The sequence below is a fragment of the Apteryx rowi genome, unplaced genomic scaffold (assembly GCF_003343035.1).
Source record: "Apteryx rowi isolate R43461 unplaced genomic scaffold, aptRow1 scaffold_321, whole genome shotgun sequence".
Taxonomy (NCBI): Eukaryota; Metazoa; Chordata; class Aves; order Apterygiformes; family Apterygidae; genus Apteryx; species Apteryx rowi.
In genome coordinates, this window is record NW_020449653.1 from 850,033 (window position 1) to 868,549 (window position 18,517).

The 18,517-nt window shown below is 37.8% G+C and overlaps 1 protein-coding gene across 6 annotated transcripts in view; it reads left to right on the forward strand.

The window, feature by feature from the left end:
- Positions 1–18,517, forward strand: part of CCDC149 (coiled-coil domain containing 149) — a 55,300-nt gene that overhangs the window by 27,487 nt on the left and 9,296 nt on the right. For 5 of the 6 annotated variants that reach the window (XM_026071093.1, XM_026071089.1, XM_026071091.1 and 2 more), the window contains 6 exons: positions 1,523–1,695; positions 3,175–3,247; positions 4,565–4,649; positions 5,937–6,081; positions 11,402–11,478; positions 16,618–16,725. In XM_026071093.1, the coding sequence (XP_025926878.1) occupies positions 1,523–1,695; positions 3,175–3,247; positions 4,565–4,649; positions 5,937–6,081; positions 11,402–11,478; positions 16,618–16,725 (661 nt within the window). The remainder of the gene's footprint in view (positions 1–1,522; positions 1,696–3,174; positions 3,248–4,564; positions 4,650–5,936; positions 6,082–11,401; positions 11,479–16,617; positions 16,726–18,517) is intronic. The other variant, XM_026071094.1, reaches the window with a different exon arrangement.

Genomic DNA, 18,517 nt, shown 5'->3' on the forward strand with positions numbered 1-18,517 from the left:
TTAGTGAAAGCTGTTACAAGTGTGGTATTCAACACAGTATAACACAGTGACTGATGCAGCTCTTAAATATATTCTCTGAATCAAATTTCCTGTAGAAGTGTGAATTTTCCCTCCTCTTCCTCCTGCCTCTTCACCACTCTTTCCCCTTGTTTGAAAATTTCTCGCATCGGACCTCTTTTTCCTCCCTCAAGGCCGTATTAATATTATGTACCATGTACTACCCAACCTGTTAGACTCTTTCCCTGATGCTGATACATAGCTTTCTGGAGGGTTTTGGGGGGTTGTGTTTTCTGTCATTCCCACACTCATTCCTACCAGTGTCAGTTCCATCCTGAATGAGCCATTTGGTGATTCAGGGGGAGATATGTATTTCTTGTTCTTCAAAGTGCAACAGACTGTTCACTGTATTTGCTCTTCTTCTGATAAGATTCTTTCTCTGATATCTCTGTTCCTGAGTTCTCCTCTCTCCTTCATTGCCTGGCCTCTTTTCACTTTGTCTTTTGTTACCTTTTCGGGTTTATCAGTGTTGTCTGAGGCGGCGATGAAGACTTCTCATCTCTTTGCAGACTTCTTCCACATTCAGTTTTCTCTCCTTGAAGGATTGGGGCACTTTGTCCTTGGGTATCTTTTCGTACTGGACTCCTTTACCCTTTTGCTTAATAGCGAAGTTCACCCTATCAGTTCAATCCTGGCTTACTGTGTACTTTTCTCAATTGCTTTTCTTATTCTATGGAACTTTGTTGCTGAAAATCCCATAATTAGTACAACCTCCCCCTTACAGACGTTCTTTTTTTCTTTAGTCTCCAAGTTTGCCAACTTCTAATTCAGTTGAGTTCATTTCTGGAGTCCCAGAAGTTATATGCTAAAAACAGCTTAGTGTGTTTGTAGCAGAATATATGAATTAAGCTTCTTTTTGCTCTTATATTTTAGTCATTTTCTAGAAATTTTGTGAACAAGTCTAACTGCTAAAGTTATTTAACTTCAGATTAATGAAATAGCACCAAAATAGAGTAAAAATAATTTAAAAAGAATATTGTTGCAAGAGTGATCAAAACAAAATGGCAGCCATTGGGATTTTTCTTTTCTTCCTTGTCAGTAAAATCTAAAAGGTGAATATGTGTGTGGGAGGGAGGATGGAAATACAGGTATGTGAATATTCAAGTCAGTAGTTACAGAAGTGCTGCAGCAAAGCTATGATCAGAGCTTTTCTTACTGTATTGTCAGTGGTACCAATGAGGACAATAATTACATTGTAAGTGTACTTAATGAATATATTTTGGATACAACATATTCTGATTTCTTCTGATTTCTTCTCCGGAGCTTAAAGGATATTTTGAATCTTGCTCGTCTTTTATGAATTGCCGGTGGGCTTTTGCAGAATGAGAGTTGTGAGCTTTGGAAACAGTTTTGACCTTCCAAAATCAATCCTGTTGTGAAGTACTTGCTGCTGTTTTCAGTTTAAGCACTGTGTAGTCTTTGGTTTAAACTTCAAAACAGTAATACAGTTCTCTCTTCTTCTCAGATCGAGACTCTGAGACATGATCTTCAGTCTGCACTGGATGAGTTAGAGGATGTGAAAGAAGAACGCTCCTTTTACCAAGATAAGGCTGACAGACTAAACCAAGAACTTAATCATGTCTTAGGAGGGCATGAAAACCGTATCATTGACATAGATGCTTTGTGTATGGAGAACAGGTGAGTACATGGCAGACCTTACTGTTCCCCTAGAATAAGTAATGTATTGCTACAGCTGGAGCTTCAGGAAGTCGATCACAAGAAAAATTTAAAGAAAATACATCCAGGAATAAAAGTTAAGAAATTTTGTTAATTCCTTTGGTGTGTTTTGTTCTACTGTAGCTAACCATCAAATAATACTGAAAAGTTATGCTGCGGGAACTTACTAGTGCTTTATTTGGCTACAGAGATGTCAGTGATATTCCCAAACATAGATAAACAAGCAGAAGCAAAAGAAGTACAGACCTTTTCATTCCTATCACTATATGACATCAAAAGCAAGAACATTAAAAATCAGTGTTTTCTGAAACTCACAGTGAGCTGTAATGTGCTAATCTTGAATTAGAAGCAGGGACTTTGAGTACCCTGAGTTAACAGTTTTGGATACACTTCTCACCACAGGGAGAGCTTGTCAACATGGGGTGATTTGCCAACACTGTGGTGGTGAAATCCCCCATGTAGGTACGCCTTAATATTTTTGTCACTTCCTTAGAAAAAGAACATATTTTATGGTCTCTGCTAGGACAGCAAAGAACAGTCACTGGCCACAACAGGTACCTCCCTTAATGTCAACAATTGCCTTAAAGTTAAATAGAGCTTGTAAGACACTGTCCATTTACAAAGACTTAGACTTGAGGTAGGAAAGTGTAATACCAAAGGTATTACTTCCTCCCAGCAACTCCAGGTTTGCTTCCTATTTTGCATGGCTTGCAGAGTTCTGTATCAGTTTAACTCCCTCCCCACTCCCACTCAAGATATTGCTGTGACTTTTTTTCTCCAAAATAGTTAAATTGGCACAAACCCTAATACAGCTGCTGTGCATGAAAAAGGGTGTTATATACGCCCTTCATACGTGAAAAAAAGATGTTTTTCTGTATGGAAATAGTTGCCTAGTCCGAGTGCATAAACTTTATAAGGAGGAACTGTACTGTTTTAGTTATTTGCTTACCACTTTTCAACCACACTGTTAAATTTCCTATTTTGTGATTGCTAATGAGACATGCTGTGTAAGTGATTGATATTGCAGTTGAAAAGCTCTGCATAGAGTCTTGTGTTGGCATGTATACAAATCTTCAAGTGTCCATCTCACAAACCTTCAAGTGCAGAGGACACAAGTAAATGCTTCCTGACTAAATACTTCTTGTAGACGTAAATAGATCCTTCCAGCTCCCCTCCCCAGGAATCTGAGGATGAAAATAAAATGGTTTTGCAGCATGCTTGACAAATCTAACGCAAGGGCAGCCTACTTTTCTGATGCTATTTGTTTGCCTACTTAAACTTTTATGGGGTTAAGAGTAATAAGATTGTTATTTTATACCTCAGAAAACCAGAGAAGGAAGAGAATTCTGTCTGTGGTTCAAAAACAGGAGATGCCAAATAGTAAAGCGACACAATAACACTTGAGTGTAACATGGTGTAAATTATTAAGGTTTTTTTCAGGTATCTTCAGGAGAGATTAAAGCAACTTCAAGAGGAAATCAACCTTCTTAAGTCTAATATTACTAAATACAAGGTAGAGTCCACTAATTGTATCATCTGAACTGTGCTCTGTTACTCGTAGAGGTTATTGTTCATTCTCATGTTTATATGCATTTAAAGAACAAAATAGTGTTTTCAAAGAAAAATGCACCATTAACATTCTGATAATATTAGTACCTATATATATGATATGCCAAATAATCTTCTGTGTAGGCTTCTCAGCCAATGTAGTACCAAGTGATACCTTTAGGAATATCTTGAAAAGTGAATGAAACACCTTTCCTAAGTTCTTTGGCTCCTGCTGGGGAGCCTCCCAATCTACTGGTAAGTGAAAAGTAGGGGGGTCATGCAACATGTGGTGAATGAGTACAGCTGTGTTTCTGTCACAAGTAGTTCTGTTTCCCTGCTCTGTAATGATAGAACTATTTCTTGATGTATCTTAATGGTTGCTAAGCCTTTATTATTCCTCCTTTTCTGGAATAAGATATATGCTGCTTTGCATTAAATCTTCAGGAATGAGCCCTGAGGGCAAAATATTCTTGCTCTTCCCTAAAGGCAAGCAGCGTGTTTTCTTCTCCATGTGATTTTGGGGTGTTGGAGGGGATGGCTGCTTGTCAGGGCATGGAAGGGTTGTCTTAGTCAGTAGAACTTCTTAACTAGTTAGACCACTGTGAAGCAGTGCTTTTTATGCATGAGCAAAGATCCTTAAAGTATTGCCAGCTTCATTTCAGTGTCTATTTACTCTTATGACTTGAGTCTCTCAGAGTGTGAGTTAGCAGTTTATATGAAAATTGAGAATCACAGTGGTCTCTTGGGTTTCACAGAATTGTAAAGGTTTTGGAACAGCTGGACTTTTGTAGCAGGATTATGATTCTGCTGCAGACTCCTAAAAGTCAGTATTTGCTACTGAAAGAGCTTCCAGAAACTGTTTGGTAGAGGGGTTTGTTTGGGTTTTCCTTTTGAAGCCTGTCCAAAGAAATGTTGGGGGAAGTCTGATTTCATTCCCAGCTGACATTCTCCACAGGATATTGCAACATCTTCACTGCACTCATCAGTTTATTCAGAAATAGGCAAACCTTAAAAATGCATGAGGGGTGGAGGAGGAGTGGGAGGGAATACAATAAAGTCATTGTAATGAGACAGAATGAGTCTTTTAACATTTCAAAGACTGTTTTGGCTAGAGAATCTAATACTCCAGAAGGATCGCATCCCTAAAGAATAGTATGGGTGTAGCTTCAGGCTCTGCAGAGAAATTCTGAGACCAAAATCCAAAGTAGCAGATGCTTTACTCCTAATGAAAGGATTTGGGGCTATTGTTTTTCTAAAAATATAATATTTATTGTTTCCTTAGAATGCACTAGAGAGACGAAAAAATTCAAAGACTCAGAGTAGATCCAGTAGCAGTGCTCTGACTGGAGTCCTTTCTGCAAAGCAAGGTATTACATAGATGCAGCATGGTGTTGCATATCTTACTGAGTTCCTCCTATCTTGCCTCTTGATTTCTATTACTTTTCCTCACCAGCCAAACCAAAATCTTTCTTCTCTTTCACATTTATTATCACGTGCTAATTTTTTGTCCTTTTCTCAGTTGACTTGATGATATAAAATTTCCCTCCTAATATCACTTCTCCTTTTGTTACTCTTTGTCATTCATTCTCTCCCCAGTCAGTTGGATCAAGTTTGTTTTTTCTTATCTCTAAGCCCCTCTGCAACTTTGACCCTGACAAATCACTTCTTTATTCATCTCTTAGCTCTGCTAACAATGACAGTCCCAATGCATATTCCAGTTAAAAATAGATTGGGATGGGGGAAAGGGGCTAAGCTGTATTTTCTGCTCCTGTTCTTGGAAGCTTTATGTGTAAATATTTTGCATGAAATCTTTTTGCCCCATGTTTCTTCATGAGAAGGGAAACAGAGTAATCCCTTTTTTCTCCCCTTCAACAAAAATTCAAGATTAGAAAAGAAGCAAAAAGCAGAATATTAGAGAAAATTCTTCTCTGTGCCAGACAGTGTCCCCTACACCCTCCTGTTTTCTCTTTCTTCATGTGTAGGTACATTCACATATACAAATGCACGAGATCAGGAGTGTTTGTCATTGTGGGCTGAAACTCAGTTTTCTGGTTTTGACTCCTTGTGTCCTCTTCTCTGTTTACTTGCATACATATATATAAAGAGGAGTGGCCAGACTCTAGTTACAGAAGTTAATGATATTAGTGAACTTGCTGATGTGGTTGAGAAGTTAACAGGCTCTAAGCTGCAGAGGAAGAGTTCATGGGTGGCTGTATTTTCACATCAATCTGAAATAACCTGAAGGTTGTAATAATTATAAAAAGTAATATAAAAGCTTCCTTGTGGGCTTGTGTTTTAATGTAGAAGGGAGAGAAATACCCCACTTTTACCATCTGTGTGCCTCAGTGGCATAGAAAAATGAGTTTGTTTCCTGTGGAACAAAAATTACTTTTCCGAAAGCAGAATTAAGTTAGCAGAAAATGTGTCTGTCTCTACTTGTTCTAGCAATTGCTGTGGAATAACAATCAGCTCAAAAAGCCATCACCTTCATGCCAATTGGGTATTATATTTCTGGTCTTTGTTTTTGTTTGTTAATTGAAGGAAAATCTTTATTCATTTAAGCAATGAGAATAGTTCTTTAATGCTAAGTAAATGTTTGTGTCACATCTCTGTGCGTGAGAAGCCAAAACTCATTTGTGTTTTTAACATTATAGTCCAAGAATTGTTGTCGGAGGATCAAGGATGTAGCCTGCCAGCCACACCACAGTCCATTTCAGATCTCAAATCACTGGCCACTGCATTGCTGGAGACTATCCATGAGAAAAACATGATCATACAACACCAAAGGCAAACCAACAAGTAGGTTGCATGACTTCTAAGTAAAGGAGAATTTACCAGGCTGTGAAAAAATCATAGTTTTGCAGAGGTTTTAGGGAAGTGGGAAGGAAGGTCTGCTTTCCGGAAGATCCATTGTCATTGTTAACAAGTGGGCTCTTTCATTTTGAGAACACGAAGATCAGCTATGTGTTTAGAGCAAAATTACATTTTCAAAACAATCTAGCATTTGCAGTGTAGTCCATCAGCCCCTGCTAGGAAAGGATTGGGTGACTGCTCAGATTGAAAACAAACCATAGGAAACCATTTGGTTTCTAATAATGCAGGGGGAGTTCTAGCAGAGAGTCTGTAGGGAGGGCTGAAGAAAAGGTGCCAGGAGGAAGGACACCCTTGAACTGGAAGAAAAGATAGCTGCTGAATCTATTGCTAATGTAAGAATTTGCTAAAGAACATTGGTGGGAATAGTAAATGTTGCATCTAGGAATCTGAAAAGACTGAATGTAACAACTGACAGAGGCCAGGAGCCTATGGCTCATACAACTGATAGCCGTTGCTCCTATAGGTACTTTGCCAAAAGTTTTAGGAGATAAACACAGTTGGATTGCAACTGCATGATTTTTTAAAATCTGAACTGAACTTTCAAGAAGGAGAATTTGTTTACTCTTAACTGTTCTACTAATCAGCAGAATTCTTTGTATCCTGCACAGCACCTATCATGGCAGAATGTAATCATTTTTGACACATTTTCTGATACTCTGATATTATTGTCCTTATGTAATGTACAAAAATCAGAGCTAGGAAGTGTTCCTTGATTCTGTGCTCAGTTTTTTTGCAACACTGAGTCACTACTGGTAATCAGAGGTTATTCAGGCTTCTCAAAGGCACATCAGGACCAGATGCCAGAAACAGGCAGGCATCTTTCATGGAAGGAAGGAGTACTACTGAAGTAAACTGTATTGCACTAGAATAGATTATTCATTTTGAAAATTGATAACTCTGATACTAGGCAGAATCCACTGCATATTTCTTAGTGATGTGGCAACAGAAGTGGAAGAGCAGTTTATAGCCACTCTTAAATACTCTTGAGAAAGGAAATGCCTAATCAGCTGAAGGGAAACTAAAGCAGTGAAAATGTAGCCTGCATCTAATTGGTGGCAGCTCAGTAACCTCATGTCTGCAAGCGTGTCATGGAACAGGACTTCTTTTACTGAGCAGTGTTAATGAAGGAGCTAACTCCCTGTTAAACACCTACTCACTCCCTTATTACTGCTAATGTAACACCTGAAGGAAAACATCTAGAGAATAACTTCTGTTGTTCCAGGTTTAATTAATCTTTGCCTTTTACATCCTGATACTGTGCCATTCTTGGTGTTCTAGTTTGCATATTCTTGCCTATAACTGCAGCAAACGTCTTCCTTAATATTGTGTCTTTTTTTTTTGATCACATGCAGTCTCTTGCATCTCTCGAATGTATCAATGTGATAATGGCTCTACCTTCTGATACCACTCTCTCTGTTTTAAACTATGAAGTATGGGTTTTCTTAAGATAAGCCTTCACAAGGAGATACTGTTTTTTTAGCTGCTTTCCAAGCTGGTCATATGTAGCCAGTAGAGAGTTGTGTGTGTGCACAAACTAATATTTTGTGCACAACAGAATGATCAGCTCATAGAGGGATGTGATAATCCACCCCTCCCCTCAGTGAGGGGTGCTCAGAATTGTGGTGTTATATTCAGTTTAGGATGCTTCAGGGTAAAAAAAAGAATAATAAATCTTGGGCAAGTTGAGTGAAAATCCTCACAAACACTCCTGTGTAGTATGCTTATCTTTTCTGTTACCTCTGGCTTTTAGCTGTATTTTGGAAGCTTTTAAGGAGCTAGGAGGAATGGGACCTACTTCCTGTAGAAGCATCCGAGATGCGAAAGGGTTACAGTGAAAAAGAGAAATGCAGGCAGGACATCAGGGAAAAACATCCTTTATTTGGGGTGTGTTAGTTGGTTGTTTGGGACACTTATTTACAATGTAAAAAGTTACTAGTAAAGACTACTGACTTCTGAAAATGGGGAAGAAACTGCCCTGCTGGAGGAGGCTGTTGGAGGTTAGTGAGGTCAGTGCACAGGTAGAGCTGGCAAGTCCATAGAGAAACTGGTACTAGTAGAAGATCCATTCCTTTGTTTTGAAGAAGGTGTTCTGTTCTAAGTAGGGAAGTTGAGAAGAAAGTGGCTCTACAGAGAAATGTAACGACAAAAGGTTTTACATAATCAGAAGGTAGAAGTCTTCTCCTTTATCCTTCTGTCCTGTTTGCCTGGCTTTCCCTGTGCAAAGAGCATGTTCAGAGGATGCCATTACTCATTCATACTGTTGGGTAAAGAATGTGAGATTCTGTTGGGTAAAGAGTTTGAGCTTTTGGGCTGGTTGTTTCATTCAGGGAAGAAGTTTTACTTCTGATATTTGATAGATGATTGATCAGTTAGTGATTCTGTTACCAGTAAATGAGAATCTTCAGAACATTTGAACTCATTTGCCTCTGAACAGTTAACCTGCTCTGAAGTCAAAACCTGTTTTACTGCTTGACAATTGGGATATGGCTATTTAAGTTTACAATAACAGAATAGTAGATATGCTTTTTGATTAACTGATGCTATAACATGATAATGGCTCTTTTTTTTTTTTTTAGTTAGATTAGATTTTGGATGTACTGTAGAAGATGGCTTTCTGCTGTTATGCTGTTGTTAAAACCATCCACTGCCACTTGCTCTTGGGACAGACACGCTTTTATTGGCTTTTATTATTGCTGCTTTTCTAAATATGTGGCAAGATAAAGAGAACTGTAGGAATATGTGCCTAGGAATGACTGGCCTAAATCCAGCCTTTAATTTTTTTCAGCCCCTTGTTTAAGGAAAATAAGTGCTTTCTGAAGAAAAGAGGTCGGTTTCTGTAAGTGATTGGTAGCTACTACTGCTAAGGTATAAGCAGTGTCCTACATTTTTCCTCACAAACGCATCAGCTTAATTTGAAAAGGTAGTCCTAAATGAATTCTGCATGCAGTAAGATATTGCAAGATTAAATAGTTACAGAAATACAGAAAATAAACAGCTCTAACTCTGCCTAGAAAAATCTTTCTGGCTTCCACCAGCAATAAATAGTTTATTATATTTTCTATTTTAGCACTATTTGTTCATGAATTTGCTAGCACCCATGCAAGCCAGATGAGTTTCGAAATTGTTCTGCCACTGAGACATGTTGCACTAATTTTAATGTCTTTAACTTGGCTGAGGTCAATCATGGCCAAAATAAAAAAAAGGATTGGGTTAATCTGTGGCTGAGTAAATGCTTCCATGTGATGTATAGAACTGGATATGCAACAGTGACAGGCCCTATTTACAGACCTTTAGGTGATTGTATCTGTATGAGGGTATATGCCTTCTGTACTAAGATCTATGTTGAAGATGAGGTGCACAGATCTCAGGTGCTGTAAATCAGCACATCTCCCTTGAGGTTATGCCCAGGTGTGTTGGAAGGTATGGGAGAGCTAGGAGGGAGCTTCTGAATTCGTAGGGGAGCATTGCTGCTGTTATATGAGCAACAGAAACAACAGATTTCTGTAAAACCTCATCCTGGAGAAAGGTTTAGACTAACTGCTGTGTTGCGCTAGACACAGGACTAAATGACAACAGAAATAGCTATCAGCACCTTTGCCAGTGTCATGATCTATTGTTTTAGCTGAAGGATCTGGTCCACTGTGGCTAGAGATAGAAAATAGGTTAGGGAGTTTGATGCTATCATTCCACGCAACCKTTTTAAAAATACCTACTGTTGCAGGCCAGTATAACTTCCCACAGTACATACAGAGGTGGCAAATTATTTGGAGGCTCACAGGGGAGAGGAGTAAATGGGACAAACTAAGCTGTGTTCAGGACTACTTACACATTTATTTTTCAAAAAATATATTGTAAACATCATGGGCTGTTTGCCCTTGAATTGTCACAGACCCCTGCACATCTCAATGCTTTCTTTGATATCTATTATAAACTTTCCCTTTCTCTTTTTATGTGAATTCTCTCTCTCATCTTAATGTTTTTGTAACCTTTAAAATATTGCAGGCTTTTATTCCATCGTTGCAGAGCCCTCATAGTAGAGTTTTAAAAAATACTTTGTTAATCAGTTTTTCAAGCCCCTTTGATTTTTGCTGCTGTTTTTCCTGTCCTTCCCCAATTCTGCCATCTTGTCAGTAATGACAGTCCCAGTATGCTCAAATGTCTGCAGCATAAAACCGTAGCTGGAGAGATTGCCGTGCCGTGTTACACAGCTCTGCTGGGCAGGGAAAGACACTGGTGCCTTGCTGCGTTGTGATATGCTGCTTCTGAGCATTCAGTTCAAATTTAACTGACTTATCCTGTTGCTGTAATTTGATGAGTACAGCTTCCTCTCCATTCTCTCTGCTGTGGTGTTTAGAATTGCTGTCTCGTCTAGGTTTCTCACTCTGTTGCGTATTGTTTGGGATTTGTTTAAAGACTTCTAACTCTAGGAGACTTGGCCTTGCCTGTGAGAGAAACACTTTCAAAAATTCATTGCAAAAAGCTTTCTTTGCAAGATAAAAATCATATGATCCTGGGAGAGAATTAAGACTAAAAGTTAAATCCAGCAGGAGAGCTAACTGCAAATAGCATTTATGTAGAAATCAGATACAAAAGAAGAGATGGCCCAAGAAGTGCAGTGAAAACTAAGAGTGGGCGATAAGGGCTAAGGGCTATAAAGTGTTTGAAGCTTTTTAGTAAGGAGGAAAGCAGAGTTCAGTACTAAAATAAAAGATTTAGTAGAAAAGCTATTCCTTGCCCTATTAAGCAATATTAGTGCGAGACAAACCTCTGTGAATAAAACAATAGGCCAAAAGTGTGTCTCAAAACTTCAGAATCAGTCCAGATACTGTCTTGAGTTTTACATACTGTGTTTGCATAGCTTTACCTCCTGATTTCAGCCTGTAGAGAAAATAAAAGTAGCCTGAAAAGGAGGGTATTTGCAGGTAAGGAAATGGAAATACTGTGAATTGCTATGGTTGGTCTTTAAAGTAGAGCACAGGTCAAATGTCCAGTACATCCTAGAGATTTTTTTTCTTATTACAGGATATTAGGCAACTATATTTCATGTTCTTGAAGTTTTGGGGGAGGTTATCCATTGCCATTAGTGAAAAGAAAAATATTAATAACTTTACTGCACTGAGTAACACTTTAAGAATTCAGCTGCACTCATGTAAGCAATTGGGCTTTGGTTAGATCACTATAATGAGAAATCTCATCTCAGCTAAATATCCCTGTTTTTTCTTTTCTTTTTTTCTTTTTTTCAAAGAATTCTAGGTAATCGAGTGGCAGAACTAGAAAAGAAGTTAAGAACTTTGGAAATTGCTGGCTTGTGGAGTCTTCCAGGTTAGTAGAAACTCACAAGAACAGCTTCCATTATTTAGTTTTCAAGGGTATATTTGCATTTAAGAAAAGCTTGGCTATAATTTTTTTTAATGACAGTGATTTTGCAAATGTGATGTTCAGCACATTTGCAAAATTAGAAACCTCTAATAAATGTTAAGTTGAAACCAAAAAGCGCTAGACTCTTTAAGATCAATTTCAAAGATGTATACTGCATAGTTTGAAGGCAAAAAAAAATTGAACTATTTTATTTAAGTGGTTGTATAAAATGATACACTCAGGATATTAGCTATTATCTTTGTCAATACATTTTATATATTAATTTTGTGCTTTCTGTGATTTCCATAGGGTATATTGCTGTATTTTTTCATATTTTTCTGTAGAATCATAAACTCTGAGAAATTGTAAATGTAAAAGATCTTAAATTTTCTAGTCTGTCTCTCTAGAGCAGGATTATTCGTGGTAGCATCTTCTTAAATTTTACATTTGGTTTTAAATTACTTAAGTAATTGGAGATTAATCTGTTTCCTAATAGACCTTGCTATTAGGAAAATGTGCAATATTTAATTTACATTTACTTTCTGCTTTTTTTCTCCCATTACACACAGTTGTATCTCCTTCAACCACCGTAAATTATTCGTCTCTATTGTTGGTGTTTGCAACATTAGGCATTTTTGTTTACAGTTTTCAGTTGTTAAGTTTTCACCAGTGCTACTGGTGGTGGGAACTAGTGTGCTTTAGGCTTCTAGTTTTTTGACTCTGTTATTTAGTGCTAAACTTTCCATGCAGAAGAAAGCATTTGACAAAGCTGAAGAGACCTTGTGACAAACCTATGCTGTTCAACTTTTTGGACTGATAGGGTGTATTTCCACTTTAGCTTGTCCATTGTAGGCCTTTCTGAAGTTTCACCTTTCTGAAATTGGTTCTCTCCGTCATTGATAATTCCCGAACTGAAGGTCACAAATTTGTTCCCATGGAGTGCACTTCAGTTAGTCACCTAATGTATGTTGTATGATGAGTGCATTTGTCCCTTCCCACCTTTCCCAAATGCAGGTGAAATATTTGTCTAGACTCTGCTAATGCAGTTTGTACATTAGTACAAACGTGTATCATAAACTTACCAGTTTAACGTACTGGAGGGTTTTTTCAAAAATAGTGTTCCAGTCATATACTAATAAATGCAGTGTTTCTGATCTTTGCAAAATGTATTAAAAAAGAATATATGGAACAATGGGAACTTCTTACTCCATTGGTGGTCTATTTAGGTAAGACATCAAATTAATATTTATACAATAACAACTGTTTTTTTTCCTTCCTTTCTTTTGCTGCCTGAAGGCCTGAGCTACAATGTCTCAGTGGGATTTGGGAGTAGGTTCTGCTTGACATGTATATTTTTAGTAACTGATTTTAGCAGTATGTTAAATATTGTCACTGCATGTAAATAAATGGAAATGTTATCTGAACATTTTTATATCTGTCAGATTAAGATGTTCAATTGAGTGAGTTAGATGACCACCAGGGAAATAGAGGCTGCTGTACAAGGCAGTTCCTTTAAATTGAGGAAAATAGTGACAAAGGATAATCTTAAATAGTTGTAATGGAATTTTACACTGGATTGCAAGTTCTGCTGAGCACCAAGGTTTGTTGGTTGATTTACTGCTTCCCTATTAAATCAAGACTGTATTTTTGTTTTCAAGTGCAATCTGGTCCCAAGGTGGTCAGAAAGAGTCTTGCAACACCTGGTGGGTCACTAGTTTGCAGAGCATTGAAACCTTCTGCTCCATAAAACAGCAGCATGTAACAAATAATGTGGAAACTATCATAATGGACTCTGCAGCTGAGTCTTGGCTTGGATGAGAGGCAGAACGTGAAGAATATCTCATCTAGTCAGTCTTGAGTCCACAGAGAAAAATATCATTTGGTTGTGAGTTGAACTTTTTGTTACTGGAAGAACATACACATGAAAGTTGATGTTCAATCTACCACTGAAAGAGGTGCACATTACAAATTGCAGGTTCTTTACATGAAGTTAATGTTTCCACTTAGGCATCATTGTCCATATATCATTTACAACATCCACCTTCACCATGGTACTGATATGTTCCAAATACTTAGAAATGGTGTTAATAAACTTTACCCTACTGAAGAAAGCTTGATCGCTTCTAATTTTTCAGTTAGGTGGTGTATTGGTCATCTGCTTTATGTGCAATGTAGGAATGAACTGTGGGGAAACTAAATCAAGAGGAAGTGCATATTTTGTTTCTGAAATGGTGAAAGTGGTAGCGTAAGTTCAGTTTCTGTAAAAGTTCTGCCTACAACGAACTTCAGCTTCCCCTGTTTGAAAAAAGGGCTTTAACTAAACCAATCTCTTGTGAGATTCATTGTGAAAAGAGAAAAGGCTTGGGCATAGATTTGTCTCTAGTTTTCTTTTTATGAGCCCACTTGCCTTGAGAAGGAAGCAAAGAATATGATGTTCGCAGAGCATTTCATTCTTTGCTTTGTCTTAGGTATGTTGCAGTTGCTTCACATATGCATGCATGATATGTTAAGCATATTCAGTGATAATATATAGTAAAGGCCAGTTTATTCCTCTCAAAATTTGATGTTCAGATTTAGACATTCAGATAAACAATTCTGTGTTATTTCAAGTCATAATTTCCTGAAAATCCCTGATTTCCAGTGAAAAAAGCCTAAGAAAAAATCATCCATGACTCAGCCTTTTTCTTTCTGGGTTCGTAGGAGGGTTTCAGTACTCCTTGCTCTGCAGTGATCAGCGTGGAACAGTTGAGAGGTAGCGTTCATAGGCTCAGCAGCTGTTGTGGATATAACCAGTTACAGTTGTGTACGATTGTTTAAATGGAAAAGAGGATGTAAAAGGATCCCCAAGATTGGGAATCCTATGGAGAAGTTTGCTTATCCTGGAGAAGAAAGCAAATTACTGAATTTAGTACTGTTGAAGACTTATTTGTCTGCCTATTTTGAGATCTGCATGGTAATCACTGAAGTCCTTGAGAAATTCATTGAATAGAGGAACTCTGCACAAAGCTATATAAGTTATAAAATTCAGTTTACTTAGCAGCTAATTGAAATTTCCTGCATGTAGTCCAACTTCAGGTCATGATTCACAGGATACAGGTCAGCAATAGCCATGTCCCTCTTTCATGAAATGACGTGAATCAGTGTTAATAAATAAATATGAATTCAACTCCATAGCTGTTGCTTAGATGTGTGGATACTGAGCTTAGCTCTATTTTCTGTAACCAAGTCAGTTTTCATAGAAAAATGTTGCGAAAGTGAATTTGTTTACTGTGTAAATTGCTGGCTGGAAGTCAGGAAGTTTCTTTTTTGAAGGTTGTCTTGGAAGCGTCAAGGATTCCAGCTTAGGCTTTTCTTTATTATTCTGACAAAAAACACCTTTAAAAATTTGTTAATCAGATTAATCTTTTGGAATCTTGTTCTGTTGGGTTTTACCAGATCTTTTGGATATGTATGGACTATGTGTATGAATATCTATTGGATGTTTTCATACAACTATGTTTAATATTCATGTCTATTACTGTCTAATTTAGTTCTTCTTCCAAAACAAAATTCCTTCACTGTTACAGGAAAGTGCATTCCCTCTTCCAGGGGCTTTTGCATTTTGAAATGGCAGTTGGGTTTGTTTTGCCTAGTTTTCATTTTTAATTAATTTGCCCTACATTGTGAATTCTTTTATTCTGCTTTATTCTTTGCTACTTAATCTTACAATGTTATTATTTGCTATAGTGAAGGCAAAATGCTGATGCATCCTTGACAGTGGGAGCAAAACTTGACAAATTCAATGTTTCTAAAGCATTAAGTGCATTCATACTGTTGCAGTCTATACCCAACTTGTTAAGGATATTTTAAAAAGTCCTTAATAGCTTCAGTATCAAGGTATTTACAGCCACTGTTTTCAAAAATAGTTAGAGATTGGGACAGTCCAACTGGACTCAATGAGAGGAGCTTGACTTTCATTGCTTCACAGAAGGTACCAGAACTTTCCCAAAGCTGGATTTATTCAGGATATCTCTTGACCTGGTACTCTTTTGAAAGTCTTTGTCTCAGATGGGTGATTAGATTTAGGAAGTTGGCTTAAGGGGAAATGTACAAACAGATTTAGAGGGGAAAAGCGATTGTAACATAAATGTCCACTCTTATGGAGATAAATAGAGCAGGCACTTGCCACCTTTGCAGCCATTACTTAGCAGCTGGCAGTGCTCTGGAGGCCACGCGGATGCAACGGTTAGCTGATCTTGCAGATTTCCTGCCATTTCCCATCTAGGTTTAAGGTAGTGTCAGTCACTAAAAGACCTGAGAATCCTGAATAGCGTAGGATTTTCTAAGGATCTGCAGGTGTTGCTTTCTATAATGCTAAAACATGTAAAGGCTAGGCATCTACAGCAGAGTCCTTAGCTGAAGAATTTCTTGCACAATTTTCTCTACAAAAGAGCTGGAAAGTTGCCCTTTTCCATTTGGCTTAGAACAAAAATGCTCAGAAATGTTTTTGGAATTTTCAGATTAAAATCCCTCCCATTCCCTGGCAATGTATGTGTGCTTGCTCCCTCAGTTCTGGCCTGCCTCTTAGTTATGCGAAGCTTTTGGCTTATTTACTTTTTTTAAAGGGGACATTGTAGGATAATATATGTATGGGACTGTAGTGCAAAACTACATTTGTGATGTGAACAGGTGCATCACTGAGGCAGGAAACGGAGAGTACAGAGTCAGTGCTGAATGGCAGCATGCAAATGATCCATGTGTTAGTGTAAAGCCTTACCTAAAAATACTTCTTGTAAAACCTCTGATATGATCAGATGATTAATATACTGAATTGTATGGCTAATACAATTTGCTGAATACAGCATCTGGTCCTCTTTCAAAGTTTGTCCTTTACCCAGTAGTGTGGGTAGAAACATGCCTTTTCTGTGTTTGACTTGCATATTTCAGCTGCAGTACAGAGGGGTTTTTTCCATACTGTGGAAGGATCATTTGAGATGCTTTTCCTGTTCTGTACTTTTCTGTAACATTGCAAAAAAAAGAATTAAATTGTAGGATCTGTTTTATCATGAGTGAACAATGAATGCAGTTGGCAAATTAATGATTCTAACATTTTCTTTGTTTCAGGTGGAAAGGACACTATAACATTCAGTGATCCAACCTTGCCTGTTACACAGCGGTCTAGGTCACCATTGTTAGCATTTACGGACAAGCCGCAGCAAACTGAAGTACAAGGTGAGCACTGGCAGCATAAGGAAAATGATGAGAGTTGAGCACTCGTTTCTTTCTAAATAAAAAATAATAAATTTTCATGCTGGGGTAGCAGAAGGCAAAGTTTCACTGGTGGCAGAGATTGAATAAATCAACCACAAGTAAAATGGATAGATGGTCCAAATAGAAATAGCAGAGATACCACTGAAAAATGACTGTTGAATAGATTACACAGTGCTAGATATCTGATCTTACACCTCAAAGAATTTTCATGCCATATAACTCGATACTATGAGAAGTTATTCATGCCATCTGTGTTACAGTTAACTGCCTCCTGCTCTTTTTCCCCCTCTGTTAAAATGCACAGTAGGAAAGCAGTCGGTAGAACTGGCTTAGCACTTTCCTGCATTATAGCTGATATCTACATGAAAGGCTTCCTGATTGCACCCAATCAATTGAAATACCCCACTCCTTTTTCCAAATAAATTGACTTTTCTTTTATAGTCTTCAATGTGTTTTGTTAAAATCCTTTCCCAAAAGCAAGCTTTTTAAATCTTTTTTCCAAAGTCAAGCTTAACTTTATTTGACAGTAGCAAAAAAAAAATAGTATTCTATACATAACCTTAATTTTCTCCTTAGTTTTTCATAATGGATGGAATATGGATTATTACGCTTGCCTATCAGCATTTGGATAAGCTTTTTTATGGGCATAAGATTTTGGCATGCCCAGATCTTACTCAGCATGGTTATGAAACATCATAAACAATTTATTTGTTAGTCCTGAAACTAAATAGATTGTGGCTTAATTTTGACTTTATTATCCATATCATCATCTGATAAAACTTGACAGCCAGACTGATCATTTTTATAATCTTGATCAGCTGATCTTTTGGTTAAAAATAAGAAATGAAACTATAGTGAATAGTTCTCCAGTGAGTAATAATAACTCATGAATATTCATTTTTATGCCTGCCAAATCATTGATCTTTACTTAAATCTGCAGTTACTGAAAGTATTTGCTTGATGGCATTATGCTCTTTTCTTTACGTATTTGTCCTAGGTGAGGTTGGTCTTACAGTTTTGGTTAAAGCTGCCTGTTAAATCTCATCAGACTTTGTTTCTGTTGCTCTCTAATGCTGCCAAACTTTAGCTGTGGGCTGAAGCTTTCCATGCTGTGTTTTCTACCTCAGCTGATTTTTTTTTTAATGTTACCCAAATCACTTGTTTGTGTTAAGCTCTGTTGAACATGTTTTTTAAAACATGCAAGCATTTAGTACTGCTATATTTGAAAGACAAGGGAGTTGAAATCTGGGGGAAAGGTAGTTACAGAACCACGGAATCACAGAATGGTTGAGGTTGGAAGGGACCTCTGGAGATCATCTAGTCCAACCCCCCTGCTCAAGCAGGATCACCTAGAGCGCGTTGCACAGGATCGCATCCAGGCGTGTTTTGAATATCTCCAGAGAAGGAGACTCCACAACCTCTCTGGGCAACCTGTTCCAGTGCTCTGTCACCCTCACAGTGAAAAAGTTTTTCCTCATGTTCAAATGGAATTGTCTGTGTTTCAGTTCATCCTCATTGCTTCTTGTCCTGTCACTGGGCACCACTGAAAAGAGTCTGGTCCCATCCTCTCGACACCCTCCCTTCAGATACTTGTACACATTGATAAGATCTCCTCTCAGCCTTCTCTTCTCCAAGCTAAGCAGGCCCAGCTCTCTCAGCCTTTCCTCGTAAGAGAGATGCTCCAGTCCCCTAATCATCTTTGTAGCCCTTCGCTGGACTTGCTCCAGTAGTGCCACATCCCTCTTGTACTGGG